The sequence below is a fragment of the Populus trichocarpa genome, chromosome 6 (assembly GCF_000002775.5).
Source record: "Populus trichocarpa isolate Nisqually-1 chromosome 6, P.trichocarpa_v4.1, whole genome shotgun sequence".
NCBI classification, from domain to species: Eukaryota; Viridiplantae; Streptophyta; class Magnoliopsida; order Malpighiales; family Salicaceae; genus Populus; species Populus trichocarpa.
Genome location: NC_037290.2, coordinates 10,753,858 through 10,773,713, shown reverse-complemented (window position 1 = coordinate 10,773,713; position 19,856 = coordinate 10,753,858). Strand labels below are relative to the sequence as shown.

Sequence of the window (19,856 nt, the reverse complement as noted above, 5' to 3'; positions counted from 1 at the left end):
GGTGATGGCTTAGGGCTTCGTCAATTATACTCTCTGGTTTTGTTTGCTCACTATTCACAATCTATAATTAACTCAACTTGGTGCAAAAGCAAACGTATCTTTTAAACCGGAAAATGATTTTTTTTCCCCTGAAAATAAGCAAGGTAAATTCAAGACCTTAAAAGTGATATAAAATCCCCCTCCAATGTTCCTCGGTAGGGTCTCCCTCAGCTGGGTTGTGAGCGCAAGGTTGGAGTAAGAAAAATAAACCATCTTCTGGGGCATTCTCTAGAAACAACAAACGGAATAAATTTCTCCCCGAGGCCATCACGGATTTCTTTTAAACCGTGGATAGCCGTTGTTTTGTATTTCATAAAGAATTTTTAAAAAATTTAAATTTTTACTTATTTTTTTATTTTAAATTAATTTATTTTATATATTTTTATTGTTGATGTATATGTTAAAAATAATTTTTTTAAAAATAAAAAAATATTATTTTAATATATTTCAAAGCTAAATATATTTTTAAAAACAACTATTATCAACTTATCATACTTCAAAATATCTCTACCAACATGCTATTGAATATGATTTTGTGATTTTTTAACTTGTAATATTTGATTTCTAAATTAAAAATAAAGTAATTAAGATTGTTAATTCAATTTATATTTTAAATAATATAATTAAGTTTAGTTATGTATTTTAATATTTTATTTTAAAAATAAAAATTATACAGGAATTGCATTAAATTTCATGTATGATTTTGTGATTTTTAATATTTGATTTGTAAATTAATAATAAAATAATTAATACCGTTAATTCAATTTATATTTTAAATAATACAATTAAATTTAATAATATATTATAATATTTTATTTTAAAAATAAAAATTATACAGGAATTTAAATAAATTTCACGTATAATTTGATTCGACACCGATTATATATATAAAAAAAAAACTGCTGGCTTAAATTAAATGTCCATGAGAAGTCATTGAAAGATGATCAGTCTTAAGTTCGAGCTCTGTGGTTGCTTATATGATGGTCACTAGAGGCTTACATGGTCGTTAATTTCAGGACCCGTGGGATTAGTCGAGGTACGCGTAAGCTGTCCGGACACCCACGTTAAACTAAAAAAAAAGATGATCAGTCAAACCGTCCAGATTTATCAAAGACGATTATCAATGAATGGTTGATTCAAAAGACACGCCATCAATTTAAATGCACCTACAGTATCTTAGCAGTGGTGGAAACTTAATTACAATCTACCATCTGCATACACGCTAGTGTTGTATATATCTCCTTTCTCAAAGGCATGCCCAAACACTTGATAGAAGACTATCGCCCCTGTTCCTATCATCATTATCGCCATCACCAGAAACCATCGGCGAAAAAAGAAAAACAATCCTTCTAAAATTAAAACAAAAGGAATAAAACCCAAGATTAGATTCCGTCTAGGTCTTCGATTCTCTCGAAGGCCTATCAACATCTACAACAACAACAACAATTATCATTAGGTACATGTGTGTGTATCATCAAAATTTAAGTAGTATCGATCAATTTATCATCTGATCATAATTGTTTGCTTCTTTTTATGGTTTGATTTTCTTATCTCATCCGTAAAATTGCAGTTTTTTGTTTGTTTCTTTTCCTGTTAAGTCAGTGGCTTTTTTAGTTTTTTGATGATGATAATTCGGTTTCTGGTTTATCATACAGAGAGAGGTAGGACAAATCCAGTGTCTTCTTTAATATTTGTCCTCCTTTTGTTGTTTTAACATGATTTCACTCTTATAGCGCTGTGTGAGTTTTTCTTTTCGTTGTTGTCACTGAAAGCAAACCCTGTGTAAGGATGATGAGATGGACATGATTTGGATTTGTGTTTTTTTTTTCTTGTGATAATTGTTTGGTTCTAGCGTTTGTGATTTCATAAAAATGGCAATGTTTACTCTTTTGTTCATCTAATAGTAAAGTTTTGTTGACTTTGCAAAAGTGATTTTCATTGAGGTAATTTTGAACTAAAATTGTGAATTTTTTTTGGTGGACTATTTTTGTGGTTCTTGTGCCTGTGAATTTCTCAGATTTTTTTTTTTTTTTTGGACTTTGTAGGTGTCTAGTATTATTTGGAAGGTTTGTTGATAAAAGCTTTAAGATACTGGACAAAATCAATGGGAAATCGTGGACAAAAACGAGCTGAGATGGTTAATGAATTGCCCTCTGATAAGAGAGCTTGTAGTTCATTGGAGTTTAGACCAAGTTCATCGAACTCATCAATTCAAACTCAAATAAATTCTGAGAATCATAATGCTGAAACCCATGATGCTGACATGGATACTTCATCATCTGGGTCGGCATCAAGCCATTCAGACGAAGAAGAACCTGAGAGGGATTCAGCATATGGCTCTTGTGATTCTGAGGGTCCAAGACATAGCAGTTTGCGTGAGTATCAGAGGCAGAGATCCTCTGGTGATCATAGCAGATTGAGGGATTGTCTATCTAATTTAACTGAAGGAACTGAGCCTTCTGGGCAGTTAGCTGCTCTTACAGAGTTATGTGAAGTGCTTTCATTTTGTACAGAGGATTCACTTTCAAGTACGATGGCAGACTCTTTGTCACCGGTGCTTGTTATGCTTTCAAGGCTTGAGAGTAACCCAGATATAATGCTATTGGCTATAAGGGCTTTAACTTATCTGTGTGATGTGTTCCCCCGAGCATCCGTTTTTCTTGTTAAGCATAATGCAATTCCTGCTATTTGTCAAAGATTAATGGCCATTGAATACTTGGATGTAGCTGAACAGGTATATTTTTGGGTATAGTAAATAGCTTGTCTAGTATTAGTAATGGTTTTATTTATCTCTTTATGCAAAAGAGAGTATAATATGCTTTGTATTAAGATTATGTACATGGTTTTCATATAGTGCTTGCAAGCATTGGAGAAAATATCTCGCGATCAACCACTTCCATGCTTACAAGCTGGGGCAATAATGGCAGTTCTAAGTTTTGTAGACTTCTTCTCTACAAGTGTACAAGTAAGTGAATACACAATTTTGATCAAATGGCATTTACTCTCTTCTTTTTTTCCTTTCATTTATTTTGGTTCTATTTGCATTTTGCTTTGGTGTGGTAGCATGAACATTAATTTGTTATTTTTTTGGTCCTTATCAGAGAGTTGCACTTTCAACTGTGGTGAACATATGCAAGAAACTGCCATCAGAAAATTTTTCACCATTCATGGAGGCTGTTCCGAGATTATGCAATCTTCTACAATATGAGGATAGGCAGGCATGAACCTTCCAGAGCTTCTTCTATCTCAAGTGTTTCTGGATTCAGTTTTTCAGTATTTGTTTTGACCTGTCGACATATATTCTCATGTTCATTTTCAGCTTGTCGAAAATGTAGCAATTTGCTTGATCAAAATAGCAGAACGGGTCAGTCAGTTGTCAGAGATGCTGGATGAACTATGCAAGCATGGACTAATTAATCAAGCTACTCATCTAGTGCAATTGAACAGCCGAACAACACTATCTCAGCCAGTATACAATGTATGAATGTTTATCCAAACGCATCTATTGAGGATAAATCTTCATATTTTATTTTCTTCAAATAATCGTCTCTCCCTTCCCATTTTGGTTGGCAGGGTTTGATTGGGCTTCTTGTCAAACTTTGTTCTGGTTCAGTTGTCGCCTTCAAGACCCTGTATGAGCTCAATATAAGCAGCATTTTGAAGGACATATTAACTACTTATGACCTCTCGCATGGAATGTCTTCTCCACACGTGGTTGATGGGCAGGGTAACCAGGTTTGCATCTTTAACTGTGTGACTTTGAGTATTCACCATGATGCTTGTGAATGTTAAGCTTTTTGGGAACAATTTATGTTAAAAGGTTTTATGAAAGAAAGATGTTGATTTCTATTGGTAGCTGATTCATTTTTTGTACGAATTTAGAACTGCTGAACTTGAGGAAATTTTTTGTACGTCTACTCTCCAGAGTTTCTGAAAGCATTAGATTTAAGACGCTAGCAGATGTTTATTTTTATGTTATTAGTGACTCCTTTCTCTGTCTGCACTGACATGTAATTTGCGTTGTCGCCACTGCTACATTACTGTTGGTCTTTTCTCATTGGAAAGAGTGTGATCATCATCATTCTATTTCTTGCCTTAGGTACATGAAGTGCTAAAGTTGCTAAATGTGCTTCTCCCTATTATAGCAAGAGATCAAGACGTTCAACAGCATGTGTTGGATAAAGAGACATTTTTGGCTAATCACCCTAAGCTCTTGCAGAAGTTTGGATTGGATATAATTCCCTCGTTGATTCAGGTTTGATATTCAATGCTTAGAGTTTATTGGCACTTTGAATGTCCTTGTCTACCTTTATAATGTTCCTTCAACCCTAACAACAGGTGGTTAATTCTGGTGCAAATCTATATGTTTGCTATGGCTGCTTATGTGTTATCAACAAGTTGGTTTATCTCAGCAAATCTGACATGCTTCTTGAGTTGCTTAAGAATACAAACATTCCAAGGTGAAGCGAGTTTTCTCATGTCTAATTAGCAAATCTTAATCCTCTTTTAATCTAGCTAATAACATTCCGTGGATTATTTGGCAGTTTTTTGGCTGGAGTTCTTACCCGTAAGGATCACCATGTGCTGATGTTAGCCCTGCAAATTACTGAGACAATTCTCCAAAAGCTTCCAGATGTTTTTGTGAACTCTTTCATCAAGGAAGGTGTCTTTTTTGCCATTGATGCCCTTCTCGTGTCAGAAAAATGTTCTCAATTGATGTTCCCGGTGTGCAGTGGCATTCAGCTTCCAATCGATGCTAGTCTAAAATCTTCCTCAAAAGTAGTCATGAGATGTTTATGTTATGCTTTTGATACTGGTCAGTCTCTTTCAACCACAGAAACAGGAACATGCAAGCTTGAAAAGGACAGTGTTCAAAATCTTGCAAAGCACATCAGAACTAGTTGCTTTGCTTCAGAATTATGCAACTCTGAGAAAGGATTGACAGATATCCTTCAGAAGCTTAGGGCTCTTTCAGCTGAATTGAGTGATTTGATGAATATGCCTGGCAATATTGGCTCTTGCACTCAGGATGAGGAGAAATGTTATTGTGTGTTGCGTCAAATCATTGAAAAGCTTGATGGAAGAGAACCTGTGTCTACTTTTGAATTCATTGAAAGTGGGATTGTGAAGATATTAGTGAATTACTTGTCCAGTGGCAAATATCTGAGAGAAAAGGTGGAGCCTCAGGGTACATTGGATGATTGCGACGTTATAGAGAAAAGATTTGAGGTGTTTGCAAGGCTACTTTTATCTTCCCCAGACCTATCTGTAGAGTTTCCTTTATCAGTTTTAATACAGAAATTGCAAGGTGCATTATCTTCTTTGGAGAATTTCCCTGTTATTTTGAGCCATGCATCCAAGCAAAGATCCTCGTTTGCAATCATTCCTACTGGACATTGCACATCTTATCCGTGCCTAAGAGTACGTTTTGTCAGGGGAAAGGGTGAGACATGCCTCTGCGACTACTCTGAAGATGTTGTGACAGTAGACCCTCTTTCTTCTGTGGATGCAATTGAAGGATATTTATCGCCTAAAGTTAGAATAAAAGGAACAGAGCAAATAGAATCAGCTGCTCAAGCTATAGAAGGCGCGTTGTCAGCAGAAAATGCACAGTTCAAATCACCATCAACTGCAAACTCCAGTCAAGGGGAAAGTTCAGGACTCATGGAGCCTGATAGTATTGCTACTGATTTGCCTGTAATGCAGGTCCTTATCTAGTGGTTAATTAATGGTTTTTTTTTAATAAATGAGTCCTCTGGATCAGTTTCTTTCCCTGTTTCGCTATCTGTTTATGTGGATTTGGAGAATTTTGTAATCATCATTTCCTTTGCTTTTGCAGGAAGATGAAGCTAACCTATCTCAGTCTCCACCAGAACCAGATGTAAATTTGTTGCAGAGAAATCCTGATGAAACAACATCCTCAAATAATACTCATAATGTAAGTAAGTTTTTCCTTTGCAATTACACGTTATCAGGTGATATAAAATTCACATAACTCAGGTAAAAGCAGGGTTTTCTCTCCCGATTGGTTGGTTGTGGTTGTATATGCCAGTCCTGATTTTCCTGGTGATTTATGTACATATAAATATGCTTTAATGTTTTATGTTGTGTATCCAACTGTTCGTGTAATTGCAAATGAAATGCAAGCTGCTTAATTTGATTGTGGTTGTACTATTGTTGTTTCAACTTGCTTATGGCCTGCTTTTTACTTAATTCAAGGTCTGGTTCTGTTATTAGCTCAAAGATTGTTTGCTGGCCCTCATTGTTTGATACTTGTATTCCAGGTCTCAGTGGAGAAAATAGTGCAGTCTCCTTCATGTGCTGATGTCACTACAAAAGGTCATTGTCTTATGTCCTGTAGCAATGGAGATGCTCTGCCGAAACTGGTATTTTACCTAGAAGGGCAGCGGCTGGACCAAACTTTGACTCTTTACCAGGCAATTCTCCAGCAAAAAGTTAAAGCAGACCGTGAAATTAACAGCACTGCAAAGCTGTGGACTCAAGTACACACCTTGACTTACGGAATGGTTGTGGACCCTAAAGATGATAGTCCTCCAGATCATTCTAGTACAGCTCAAAATTCCTCTATGTTAGATCAAGTTGGGGCTTATATGCAGCATCCTGCATTTTTCTCAAGCTTGTTTAATGGCGAACTCACTTCTGACCTGGATAAGTATAGTCCTACTAATGATGTATTGTTTCTGCTTAAAAGTTTAGAAGGTTTAAACAGGTTTATATTTCATCTGATGTCTCGTGAAAGAATCCATGCATTTGCTGAAGGGCTGATTGATAATTTGGGTTATTTAAAGGTAGCAGTTCGCCCAGTATCACAAAATGAATTTGTGAGCTGTAAGTTGACCGAGAAATTGGAGCAACAGATGCGGGATTCTCTGGCTGTGTCCATAGGTGGCATGCCTGTGTGGTGCAATCAGCTCATGGATTCATGCTCCTTTTTGTTTAGCTTTGAGGCTAGATGTAAATATTTCCGCTTGTCAGCATTCGGCCGTCAGCAAGTTCAACCACAGCCATCATCACATAATAATTCAGGTGTCTCAAGGGACGGACCACCAAGTGCTGGCAGTTTGTCCCGTAAGAAATTCCTAGTTTTGCGTGACCGAGTTCTGGAGTCTGCTGCCCAGATGATGGATAGTTATGCTCATGTTAAAGCACCTATTGAAGTGGAATATAATGAAGAAGTTGGTACTGGTCTCGGTCCAACCTTGGAATTTTATACTCTGGTTAGTCGTGAGTTTCAGAAGTCTGGCCTTGGTATGTGGAGGCAGGATCATATTTCATTTACCACCAGCGAGACCCTGCAGGCTGAATACTCTGGAATTGTGAACTCTTCATTTGGACTTTTTCCTCGCCCATGGCCGTCTTCAGTGGATGCATCTGATGCGGCACAGTTTTCTGAAGTTATTAAAAAGTTTTTCCTTCTGGGACAAATTGTAGCCAAGGCTCTTCAAGATGGGAGGGTGCTGGATCTACCATTCTCTAAAGCCTTCTATAAGCTTATTCTTCAGCAGGTATTCCTTGGTTATGGACTTCTTGGGAGTATCAATGGCTCCACGAAAGCTTCTCATTAATTGTTGACTCTGTATACTACCCAGTATTAACTAATTTGATTCCCTTTGGGGGTGTAGGAACTTAATTTGTATGACATCCAGTCCTTTGATCCCGAGCTTGGTAGGACATTGCTAGAGTTCCAGGCTCTTGTCAACAGGAAAAAAAATATGGGATCAGCCTTTGGAGAAAACTCATCTTCTGCTCTAGATGCATGCTTTTGGAACACCAAAATCGAGGATCTTTATCTTGACTTTACTCTTCCTGGGTATCCTGATTACGTTCTTAGTTTTGATGAAGATCACAAAATTGTAAGGCATTCTTCAATATGATGTCATACATTTCTCCACAGATATTAAATTATTAATGCACTGGGTTCAAAATGATAACACTTCATTCATGTTCTGAACATAGGTGAATATGGTTAACTTGGATGCTTATGTTTCTCGCATTGTGGATGCTACTATACACACAGGAATTTCCAGACAAGTTGAAGCATTCAAGTCTGGATTTAACCAGGTCTGTTATTTCATGCATTATGGTTGTTGTTTCAATAACTCCTTAAGAATAGTGAGAGGATTCCCTGAAGAGAATGGGGGTTTGATTCTTTTATATATTACCCCTTGGAGTACAGCATGTATTGTCCCTGGAATGATTTGAAATAAGAGTTCAGAATGGTGTTTTTATCTCTTCTTTCCATTATCCTAGGAGTGTTTTGAAGGGAACTCGGCAATGTTTGGGTGGCTAGTTTATAGCCTCAATCTCCTGGTTTCCTTTGAGTCATTATAGTTTTGTCACATAATAATAATAATAATTCTACTTATTCCCTCTTTGTGCAGAGATGTATTGTCCTAGGATTGCTAATCTTATCCTGATTCTCTTAATTATTTTTGTCTGTCTTTAAATTTCCAGGTTTTTCCTATTAAACATCTTATGATTTTCACCGAGGAGGAACTTGAGCGTTTGCTATGTGGAGAACGTGAATTTTGGGCTGTATGTATTTTTAACACTTGATTGATCTAGTCTTTACTGAGGAATACTGATGATATGATTTTTATTTGTCTATATATCATTTACTTTGGAGCAGTTCAATGAGCTTTTGGACCATATCAAGTTTGATCATGGATACACTGCTAGCAGCCCTCCTGTTGTTAATGTTGGTGCTCTCTCCAACCCCCCCCCCCCCCCCCCCCCCACCCCCCCTCTCCCTCCCTTGCTCTTAAATAACATTAGTTAGCCGGAAAGCTTAGGGGTTCCTCTCAAATATTGCTCATTCATTATGGAATTGCAGTTGCTGGAAATCATAAAGGAATTCGAATACGAACAACTACGATCATTTCTACAGTTTGTAACCGGGGCACCTCGGCTACCTACAGGAGGCTTGGCATCTCTGAATCCAAAATTGACCATTGTCCGGAAGGTCTGTGGCACTGATGCACCCTTCCTTTTCATAAACATTAGTAATGATTCGGTCACTTATCCTCTTTGTGCTCTCAACAGCATTGTAGCAACTGTGCGGATGCGGACCTTCCCAGTGTGATGACTTGTGCCAATTATCTGAAGTTGCCACCTTACTCGTCAAAAGTAACATTTATTGCCTCTCTATCTTCTCTGTAGACTATGAATATACAAGTTTTTTTATGCATATATTTTTGCAGGACAAGATGAAAGAGAAACTTCTGTATGCCATAACAGAGGGTCAAGGATCATTCCACCTCTCGTAGCCATCACTGGTACATAAATTTAGAATTTGTAATTATTAGACTAGGTGCTTTTGTATATAGGTAAAAGAATGAGTGCTGATAGATGGTGGTGGATATAATGGGTTTTAGAGGAATGGGAACTGATTGCTGTGGAACAAGGGGAAGCTCCTCTATTTGCAGGCTACATTTGGTGGGATGTGTACATAAATGGAAACCCGGTAGTTGATTTACTCAAGGTTCGGGAAGCTGTACAGAAAGGAGGAAATGATTTCTGTTAGATGGGCTGCCCGGTGTGCTAACACTTGATGCACAAATCACTGTATCTTAGATTTAGGTAACTCTTCCTTCTGGTGCACTGAACAGCTTTATAGCTATCTCTTGGCCATTGAAGAATGGTTGTTTTGAGATAGGTAACCTGTGTATAAATGCCTAACTTTATTAAAATGTCTAGATTGCAAAAGCATGTGTGGTTTTCTGCCTGATTCTTTCGTTCAATATTACCTTATCAGCCTGCACTTTTATATCTTTACCTGCGTTTGTAGCCTTAGATGTTTGCAATCGATCGATTGGTGTTTTGATGGTCTCGGATCTATGAGTAAAGGGAAGAAATGGTTTTAAGAATGTAGGGAGGAAAATGGCAAAGACTGCTGCTTGAGCTCGTGATCGAGCAGTTACCAACCTTCTTCCTTTTTCTAAATTGGAACGGACACATGCCCTGAATGAGAATAGGGAGTGCTCTCATCGATGCCCATCTTTTAAATAGTACCTCAGATCCTAGCATTATCAACAAATTTTCCAGGAAATGCATGTGAGTTGGTGATTGTTTGACCTTTATATGTTTTTACGAGGATGGGCATGTTATGAACTGATAGCTTTTGTATTTGTGCACCTAATTTGGCTAAAGAAAAAAAAAAGGTTCGTTTTTTTTTTAAGAAAGGTATGTTTTAGTTGAAGTTTAGAACTTCTCGTGTTTTTCTTCCCTTCAAAAACAAGCAAGTTAACAACTCTCTATGTGCAAATAGAAAACAATGAACCTAATTTCTTTACTTCTTTCAGTTCTTTTGGTTTCTAATGTACTTGGTCACATAGTAACGCTAAAAACATCTTATCAACTCCTGTACGTAAACTGACAATGCAAAACTCGTTTGCTTATCAAATAAATAATCTCCTGAATCTTATATTTAAAAGAAATATAAACAGTTTTCCCCGCCTGCAAATTACAACGAATAAGTTTATATATATAAACTAAAATTGCTCCGGGGAATCACTATGGAATGGAAATTCTTTTTTTGTTACCATGCCTTGTGTTATCTTTCAAGCATTTTATATTTTTATAATTAATTTTTTTTAATTTTATCATCGAATATTGTATTTATTGGAATTTGAGACTGATAATTTGTTTCAATTAACTTGTGGGGTTATTATGATATAAAAAAAACAATATGATGTTAAATTAATGGTGTTTGGCATAATAGAATTCATTTTTATTGTTTATAAATAATTAAAACTTTAGGGACCATATCAAATGATGAAACAAAAAATGCTGCCTCTTTTTATTTATTTGCTCACTCTATATGAGACAGGTTTTAAAATAAGTCCTTAATTTTTTGTTTTTCCATTTTGGTCCCTTTTATGTTAGAATTTTAATTTTCAATCCAAAACTTCATTTTATTTTCATTTCAATCCCTAAATTTAAGAGATAAAGTTGTCTATCAAACAAAATGAGTTATTTTGATGTTAATAAATTCTATTAGATCCATCAAGGTATTTTTTAGCTTTTATCTTGCTGGAAAAATAAAAGATCATGGAGGAGAAATAATTTTTTTTCGATTTGATTTTATATTTTTTAATTAATTTAGAGGTGTTTTGTAACAACGTAGATATTTAACAATCCTTTGAGCCTTTAGCTCAAGGGAAAACAGGGAATTTGTTTTTATATATTTGATATATTGACTTTATATTACCATTTAGAATAACAACATTCATATTAATTTTTTAAATTCATTCTAATAAACTTTATATGTTCAATTTCTAACAGAATTTCAGCAGAATTTTCTCTATCTAAATCTCTAACAATTTCACCTCAACTTATTATTACTAGGCTCTTTTGTGTTGATTCTTGATTAGGGATGGAAAGTATAATATTCAAAACCGTGCTGCAGAGTGAAAAAAATGACTAAAATATAAGATGGTTAGGGTAATATTCAAAAACTGTTCTCATCACATGAATTATTAGTTATTAGCTATTTCAAATCTGTTCAGAGAAGGGAATTTAGATTTCCTGCCTTTAAACCCAGACCGCAATTGATTAACCTTGAGAACATCCTGGTGTAACAACATGGCATTCTTTTACATATCTACAATCAAGAGTTTCACGCTTTAACTAGACATAATCGCATGAGCTCATGGTCGGTTGTATAGCAGGCACCGAGTGAAGTTCATAACGATGTCCCTGCTCTATGTGGTAGAGTAACAAAGAAAACTCCCAGTTCCAGTGAAAAATCAAAATTTGTTCAGTTTCTTTAAGAAACTTACCCCCTTGATGACTGACTCCGGGAGTAAGAAGATGTTAGCACCTGCACCAATATGATGGCTAATCAGAAGTTGCTGATTTCTTACGGAAACTAACATGTGCTTAAGGTAACCTATCATGGCTCTGGTGCTTTAGAAAGTAGCCATTCATGCAGTAAGATGGTTAGCATAATTGTTAGGGTTCACATCCCTTTTTACTTTGGTTACTGGAAACAGAAATGCAAAATCGTTGAACCTTCTGGGTTCTGACTATTACCAAGTTATTGTGATTCTGAGTCCTCAGAACTGTCATGTTATAGTACCTGAAATGTCTTCGGTCCCTTCTTGAGTAGATAACCAGCACTGTTTAAGTTATCCACAAACGTGTCGATATCTGGAACTCTTAGGCCAATTCTGTCTGCTAAACTGTATATTTCCTGAAATAAAACAACACATGTTTGCATGAATTTTATAGGAAACAAATCTTTGTTAGAAATGGAAGAAAAAACGATTGTCCATACAGAAATTGAAAAGGTATCTTTTCGCTGCAACTCTGACTGCCTATTGAGGGCACTTAGAAACCGTTTTGCTTCCTTTTGTTGACTCATCCCCCCACTTCGACCAAAATCTACAACGCCGTGCTCATCTACATATTTATCATATAGGGATTCTTTCATTATTTCAACCACATCCTGCAAGGCATATGCTAAAAATGAAAAATCGATCCAAAATTCATTAAATAGTTGTGACTAAAAACTACAATTGTCTTAAACTTAAAACAAACCAAGTACTGGTCGAGTGCAAAGCTTCAAGTCCTTTAGATAGCACTGTTATCCACATTATTTTCAAATAAACAGGTTCTGGTCAACATTTTAGGGCTTGAGAACACATCTAAAGCGGCAGAGGTAAGAAAATTAGGGCTTCATGACAAAGTGTAACAATATTTTTGTCTTCCATTTTAGCAAACTCTGCTATGTTTTGAAGGAGTTTCGGGCTCTAAATCGGATTTATTGCTTTTGTCTATTTCAAGATTTATGTGAAGGTCCCTCAAACAGCAGCATGGTTATGTAGAACTCTGCAAAGGCCCTTTGCTAACTTCAACAAGTACCAAACAGTTCACTGGTCTAAAGTTTGAACTCAACTAGAAAATGGTGTTAAAAAGAACTCGTAATATCAACCAAAACTGACCGTTGCATCTTGGGCTGTTACTTCTTCTCTCAACTCTAGCCGAGCTCGAGCTTCAGCCAGCCTCACCAAACTTTCCAGTTGCCTCGCTGTTATTGGTGTACAATCAGCTGATGTATTGTGGTCTCTAAGCTGCAAGTAGAACTTCTGTAGTATTTCTGCTGCTGGTTTTGACATCCTATGTCAACAAAATCAAATAAGTTTGCATTTGTAGTTGCAAACTAGAGAATATATGAAATCTCTCAGTTTAGAGATCACAAAAAAACCACCTAGGAAAGACATAAGTTCTAGCATAAGCAATATATTTGCGAAGAAGTGGACCAGGTAATGGAGCAAAATCAGCATCCTTCTTTGGGTCCAGTCTTAACCGTGAAACCAAGGATCCATTTCTTACACTCATATCTATGCCTCCATGCAGTGATGCTGCATTTTTGCATGATCAGAAGGCATAACTTGTTAGAATATAAAACTCCACTTTGGTAAAATAGATTCATCGGTGGGAAGAAGCACTACCTTACTCAGTGCCCCACCCCCCACAAACCACCACCAAGTGAAATAAGGAGAAAAAGAAATAGGAAGGCTACCTGTCCGTAACTTTTTGGCTGCTTGTGAATATTCTCCATATCCAGCATGAAGCTGCAATAGAGACGCTTTTGAGTCTGTCATATCATTAAATGCATACGAACTCAAAGATTATCTTTTTAATCTGGCCCTGGAGACAGTGATAGTTTTAACAAGCAATATTTTCCATTGTTTGAAAAACAATATAATTACATGCCAAGAGCATGTGATTTACGCTGCAATTAAAATGCTGAAAGAGTAAATACAAAACATTCAACGTGGTGAAAATAAAAATACATGCTTATTCACTTCTAACACGTCTCATATCAAAACTCTTCGAAATTGATCTCATTTCCATGGCATTTGTGCTCAGACAGAGAGTAGTAGACAACAGATGGTCTGTTGGCACAACTTTTAATGATACAGAACAGACTCACCTTGAATGTCATAGCATGTTTTCAATGCAAAAGAATGCACTACCATATGCCAGACAGGATAACTTACTGATATGATGTGATCTGAGACTCGTTTATCCAGCACTTCATCAGGTTTGTCAAGTAATATGAAAACCAAATCAAACCGTGAGAGAAGAGCAGCACTCATTTTCAAGTTCTCATTCACTGTCTTTGCACGGCTGCAATATAGATTTCAGATGTAATCAACATATCCATGTGAGAAAGCTATAGTATGCAAGCATCTATATGATTACCATCAAGCAAGATTAAAAAACTAGGGATGTATTAAGAACAGAAAATGCCTAATCTTTGAAGTGTCATATTTTTGCCATATCAAAGAACATTTTCTTAAATATTATAGCTTAAAGATGCATGGTCAAAACAAAGAATTACCATAGATGAAAATTTAGAAAGTATTACTTGTAATGACCACCAACAGGATTTGCCGCTGCTAAAACAGAAGTTCGTGCTGATAAACTTGCAAGGAGACCAGCCTTAGCAACAGAGACACATTGCTGCTCCATAGCTTCTAGAAGAGACTGTGGTAAAATGGCAAACCCAATATAATTCTAACCTGGTCTTTGAGATCAATGTGATCAAATCCAAAAATTGGTAAGTGGTCAGCACAAACCTGATGTTCTGCAGACATTTTATCAAATTCATCAATACAACAGAGTCCACTGTCTGCGAGCACCATTGCCCCTGTTTAAAGATACAATTGTTTAGTGATTTGTCATTGAATAATAACTAACGGCAAAGATAGTGAAGAAATCTTTGGTCACCATGCATACCTAATATATGAACAATGCAGATACAATGAAACTCATAATTCTTTATATGAATTACTTCCTTCCAACGTTTAGCTTCATGGTTCAATTACAGCCACAATAATGGCATTCATTTCATTGCAGTGCATTATAAGGAATTCCTAGTACTTGGATATTTTGAGTTTTGAAGGGTTCCTCTATATTTTAAACCACTTATGTAACAATGGAAATAAAAAATTTCCAAGGCAATGCCAACAATTTAAAGAGAAATCACTCTTCAATCAGTTTCCTTCATAATCACCAAGGCTGTGTTTGTTAGGATTGTTAGGAGGGATGGTTGGGACAATGGATGAGGGGGGATAGATGACGTAAATTCCTTATTTGGCACCATGAACTGAGACCAAATGAAGGAAAGGAAAAATCCGTCCTCATTTGAGATCTACAATCTGTCCAATTTGGGCAAATTGGCTTCCATCTTTGCCCTCCTTGTTAGCCAAACAACTAGATGGATGAGTTAACATCCATCCTTTCTCCTTTCCATCCTCCCACTTTACCATATCCATCCTTCCTCATTCCATCTTTTCAACCAGAAAAACACCAAATGTACCTTATACACCCCCCCCCCCCCCCAAATGGATCTCACAGCCGAATACTACACAGGTCAATATCGTTTTGAACCATACAAAGTTCCGGGACACAAATTTACTTAACCTGTAGATCCTATGTCTCATCTTATATAAATAAACGCTGCAAAAAAAAAAAGAATAATAATTCAATTTCTAGAAATTTGTTGTTCGTTACTACCTCTCAAGTGCAACCGCACATGGTCACATTTCAATGGTAAATCATGATCCTGATGATAAGTAAATCATTGATTTTTCACAATCATAAGGCTGCAAATTAGGCAATCAATACATCATAATTTGATCAGTTAAGAAGCAATCAACTACCAGCCTCAAAAGCATAGTCACTTGTCTTGGCATCCTTGACCACAGCTACAGTGAGGCCAGCATTAGTTGTAGCGTTGCCACACACATAAATGCCACGTGGACAAACAGCTGCTGCTGCTTGCAGTAATTGACTCTTGCCTAGTCCAGGATCACCTAAAAATGAGAATTAATGTTTGTCAAGTCCACCCTCTCTTCCTGTGCACCCCCTATTTGCAAAGATGTTTTGCATTCTAATCTAGATTTTGTCTAAGCTCTAAAGGATAAATTTCTTTAATATAAACTGATAAAATTAGAAGCATACCAACAATTATAACATGGATGTCTCCTCTGACAGGGACCTTATTCGGATCCATTGAATGCTTCCGGACACCTCCAAACAGTGCTAATGTTATCCCCGCTGTTTAAGGAAAAAAGAAATTAGAAGTATACATAACTTTGTTGTTGAATTTAAATACAATAATTAGGAACCAATCAAATTTACTACCTGAAAAAACTAGGTGGTTCATACTTAGAGACTGCAAGGAATTGCATTATTCAAGACTCGATAGCACATTTTACAGAAAAGGATACCATTGAAAAAAACTAGTATTGGAGAACAGAAACAGTGGAATATCAGAAACTTCAAAGATAAATACAGCAAATTTACTAGTGATTTAGAAAGTTGTTTTATTTTTCCAGCACAAGCACAAAGATTGGGAAATAGGAGTGAAGACCTTCACACAGCACATTCTACATTTCCCAAAAACAGAAAAGATGCTGGAGACACTGGTGAAAATGAATCAGAATAAAATTAGGGGGTCACTTTAACACACAAAAGTTTGAAATACCTTTAACAAGCTCGTGTCCATAGATAGATGGACATATTGACTGAAGTATTTGCCGGAAGATATCTGAACCATGTTCTTCTGAGAACTTCACAATAAATTCCAGATCTCGTGGAGAGAATGAGAACAGATCAGACAGTTCTGTAGCTCTTGCATTACATTTGGAATCTTGCAAATTGTCAGATGTAGATTGCAACTTCGAGTTTTTTATAGAGACCACTTCTAGATACAAATAATAAAATCCTTGATTTTTGTTTTTTGATTTTCCTGAAAGTATTAAGGCTTGCAGAAGGCTATATTAGCAACTGGAAATAGTTTCAATTAAGTGCACTAGAGTTAAATACTCATGTATCAATCATAAAGAATTATGCATACACACGTGATTAGACTGTTAAACAAAGCAATACTGCAGCATAAATCACTACGGTCAACCAGTGTTCTAATCTCAATTTGCGGATCTTTATGCTTTCCACCAGTGCAAATCTTCAGAGAAATGTTATGATCCTAAAATCTCAAGAAAATTCTTAAGCTTAAGCTAATAAGGAAATGATATAGTCTCGTTATTGAAACAGCTATATGATAGTGTAACAAAATAGAAAAAAGAGTTCCATGTCACATTGTAGGATTGCTTTAGCAGAGATCTACTGATCACATTTTATATCTTTGTTTAGGGACTGCACATAGAAACAGTTTTCTTGGAACTGATACCATCTTAATGGTGTAATCTATCCATAACTCTGTCATGAAAATAGGAGAAATAATTATCTTTTCCAAAAACAGAAAGTGGGTCGTGGTCTAGAAATTTGAGTGTTCAATCAAATATCAAAACTTGTGAGCATCTCTTTTGATCAGTGGAACATCAGTTCTCCTGTATATAAATTAAACAGATGGTGATGGCTAAGCAGTATCACACGAAATAGCAATTTTATTTTTGATGAAGCTCAAAAACTGTAAATAGAAACAGCCACTATTTAGTTTCTACAATTCTCATCGTTTTGGATTCTCTGTTTACTGGTACATGTAATTCCTGTAGTCATTCATATGTCAGAAAAGGAAGCCTATAATTTCTTCATGAACTTCATAGAGTGAATATATATATAACAACAGCTAAAGTGGTTGCGTTAGGACCGACAATAGAGATGCAAATCATGCCACCAAATGCATATCATGTCCAAGAGGGTATGCATTCTTTCCAGTGGTAAAGAATCTTCTTTATTTTTTAGGCATCCTCTCGGCAATTTTTTGTTATGATATAATGCACATAAGATGTTTTTTATGTAAGGGCACTAAGATTGGTGCTCACTCCGGTGCTTATAGCTTTGTGGATCTAAATCACCATCTCGTCATTAACCACAAAGTATCAACAATGATCATGCACAATTCCATGTATGATGATGGAATACAGTGGCACATGGGTGTCAAAGAAATCCTTTTATCATACCTCCTCCTGTATCCAAATTGCTATTGAATGTTTTTATAATGCCAGTGACAGTCACCACATCTCCAGGGATGCATGCATCAACAAGATCTTCAGTCAATTCGCATTCCACTGTTCGTGGCACCCGTCCTTCTTCATGATCTTCAGATCTTAGTAATTCCTGTAGCCTGATGAAGACCACATGTTTTGAGTGGAAAAAAAAACAAAGACAGCAACATATTCTTCATTTTAAGGGGACAAAGGAAATCCTTCAAGGGATAAATTGAAGTATGCTTTGCATCACTGCGCTTACCTTATTTTCTGAAAATCTATGGCTCTAGCAGAAGATCTAATTGGATTGAAAGTTCTGCTCTTGCACCCATTTAAAGAGCAAACAGTTGGTGGTGAAAATTTTCCATCAGGAAATATACGTAAAATGCTGTATTTGCACTTCGCACAGTTGAAATTCATTTGTACCACTAGTGGCCTCACATTGCTAACTTTAACCACACTCCCCCGCACAGATACAAGCTTGTCTGTCATGTCACCAAATGATATGCCATTCATATATTTCCTCATCCAAGTCTGGGGGCAAAAAAAAAATGCATACATAAAATTAAACTTACCAATATATGCTGCTTTTAGGTTCTTCAAAGCAATCATAGATTCAGGGTAGTTGTGAAGACGGATGTTTATCTTCATGCCATCATCTAAGAAGTTGTCCTCGCATTTGCTCAAAAACACCTATTCCAATTCATTAATAAATTTCCTTGAACCAAAAAAAAATTGAAAGAAACCTCCAAGCATTATCCACTACTGTCAGTGTGTACCTTGTGAACTGCAGCCCCCATGCACGAGAGAGCTACTTTAGGTTTCTCTTCTAAAGTTGCATAGAATTCCTCAAGTTCACGTATATTTTGAAATTGTTGAAAATCAATAGACAAATAGTACGCTCCATTTTTATCCTTTACCTGTTCACGTAATTCAAACATCAAATTCCTAAATTTACTGATAATCCATAAACAAATCCGACCACTGCAACTCAAAAACCTAACGAGAGGTTCAAACTTATATAATAGACAAAAAAATACATTTAATACTAGCTAAGAATGTCAAAACAAAAACAAAAGCAGCAGCCTAAAAAAGTAAAAACCTTATTTTCTTCCTCATTTTTCTTTTATTTAAATCATTTAAATATTAAATTAATCGCAATAAACCTCCCTTTTCCACTTAACTAGTCACCATCATTCTATAATATGTGCCTATATCCTTACAATTAATGAACGCCTTCTACGATTCTATAAAGAAATTAATAATTAAACAGCTTTTAGATTTCCAATTTCTAGGAAGCCAAAGCTAGTTCAAGAACAATTTCTCATAATATAGTGCTAATTATACAAATCAAAGGAAAGACATAGAGAGGGACCTGAGAAGCGAGATCCTCACCAGGAGGAGTATTGCTAAAGAAGTGAATGAGATGACAAGTGAGCATCAGCTTTTCTTCGTCGACAGCCAACTCGTTTGAAGGGCAGTATGTGGCCAATATGTTAACGACGTCGTCGCTTGCGTAGTGGTGGTGTTGCTTCTTTCTGCTCGCGCTCTCTCCATGTGTTCCGTACATCGCCGATCGGTAAGAGAACCGACCGTTGTTCTCCGCCGATAAAATGTGTTATGTGTGCGAAAATTCTCCTCTCGTTTTGGCGGGATACAGAGAAGGGAAACGAAACGAAACAAAGTGGGCTTTTGGTCATGGGTTATTTATCGGGCCAATGCAATTTTTGGCAGATGGCTTACACGTGGAGGGCCGATAAGCCAGCAGCATCCCTCCTGGTCTATGACTAGCCACCAGAAACGAAACAGGTTTTAAAAACAGACCGTCTG

At 36.4% G+C, this 19,856-nt stretch overlaps 2 protein-coding genes across 7 annotated transcripts; one reads left to right on the top strand and one right to left on the bottom strand.

Moving 5' to 3' along the window:
• The first annotated feature begins 1,277 nt into the window (after positions 1–1,277).
• On the top strand, positions 1,278–9,768 carry LOC18100234 (E3 ubiquitin-protein ligase UPL4). 3 transcript variants are annotated; one of them, XM_024604760.2, is made up of 19 exons: positions 1,278–1,495; positions 2,085–2,773; positions 2,894–3,004; positions 3,141–3,257; positions 3,359–3,517; positions 3,613–3,774; positions 4,139–4,294; positions 4,378–4,499; positions 4,584–5,745; positions 5,879–5,977; positions 6,324–7,565; positions 7,683–7,913; positions 8,017–8,121; positions 8,515–8,595; positions 8,690–8,758; positions 8,894–9,022; positions 9,103–9,186; positions 9,261–9,335; positions 9,435–9,768. In XM_024604760.2, the coding sequence occupies exons 2-18, from the start codon at positions 2,144–2,146 to the stop codon at positions 9,324–9,326; spliced, it is 4,725 nt and encodes a 1,574-aa protein (XP_024460528.1). In that variant the 5' UTR covers positions 1,278–1,495; positions 2,085–2,143; the 3' UTR covers positions 9,327–9,335; positions 9,435–9,768. The 3 variants fall into 3 exon arrangements, with proteins under 3 accessions (XP_024460528.1, XP_024460529.1, XP_006381496.1); XM_024604761.2 differs by having other exon boundaries at positions 4,584–5,736; positions 9,261–9,768; XM_006381434.3 differs by having other exon boundaries at positions 9,261–9,768.
• Positions 9,769–11,503: 1,735 nt separating this feature from the next.
• On the bottom strand, positions 11,504–19,839 carry LOC18100233 (probable DNA helicase MCM8). Of its 4 annotated transcripts, none has more exons than XM_052453550.1 (17): positions 19,402–19,839; positions 18,806–18,946; positions 18,602–18,719; positions 18,289–18,511; positions 18,000–18,163; positions 16,562–16,825; positions 16,036–16,131; positions 15,735–15,887; positions 14,649–14,719; positions 14,438–14,556; positions 14,067–14,196; positions 13,586–13,637; positions 13,271–13,424; positions 13,005–13,179; positions 12,338–12,508; positions 12,094–12,253; positions 11,504–11,881 (listed from the first exon to the last, which is right to left on the bottom strand). In XM_052453550.1, the coding sequence occupies exons 1-16, from the start codon at positions 19,594–19,596 to the stop codon at positions 12,131–12,133; spliced, it is 2,349 nt and encodes a 782-aa protein (XP_052309510.1). In that variant the 5' UTR covers positions 19,597–19,839; the 3' UTR covers positions 11,504–11,881; positions 12,094–12,130. The 4 variants fall into 4 exon arrangements, 3 of the variants coding, with proteins under 3 accessions (XP_052309510.1, XP_024459462.1, XP_024459463.1); XM_024603694.2 differs by having other exon boundaries at positions 12,140–12,253; XM_024603695.2 differs by having other exon boundaries at positions 12,140–12,253; positions 19,422–19,559.
• Positions 19,840–19,856: the final 17 nt, after the last annotated feature.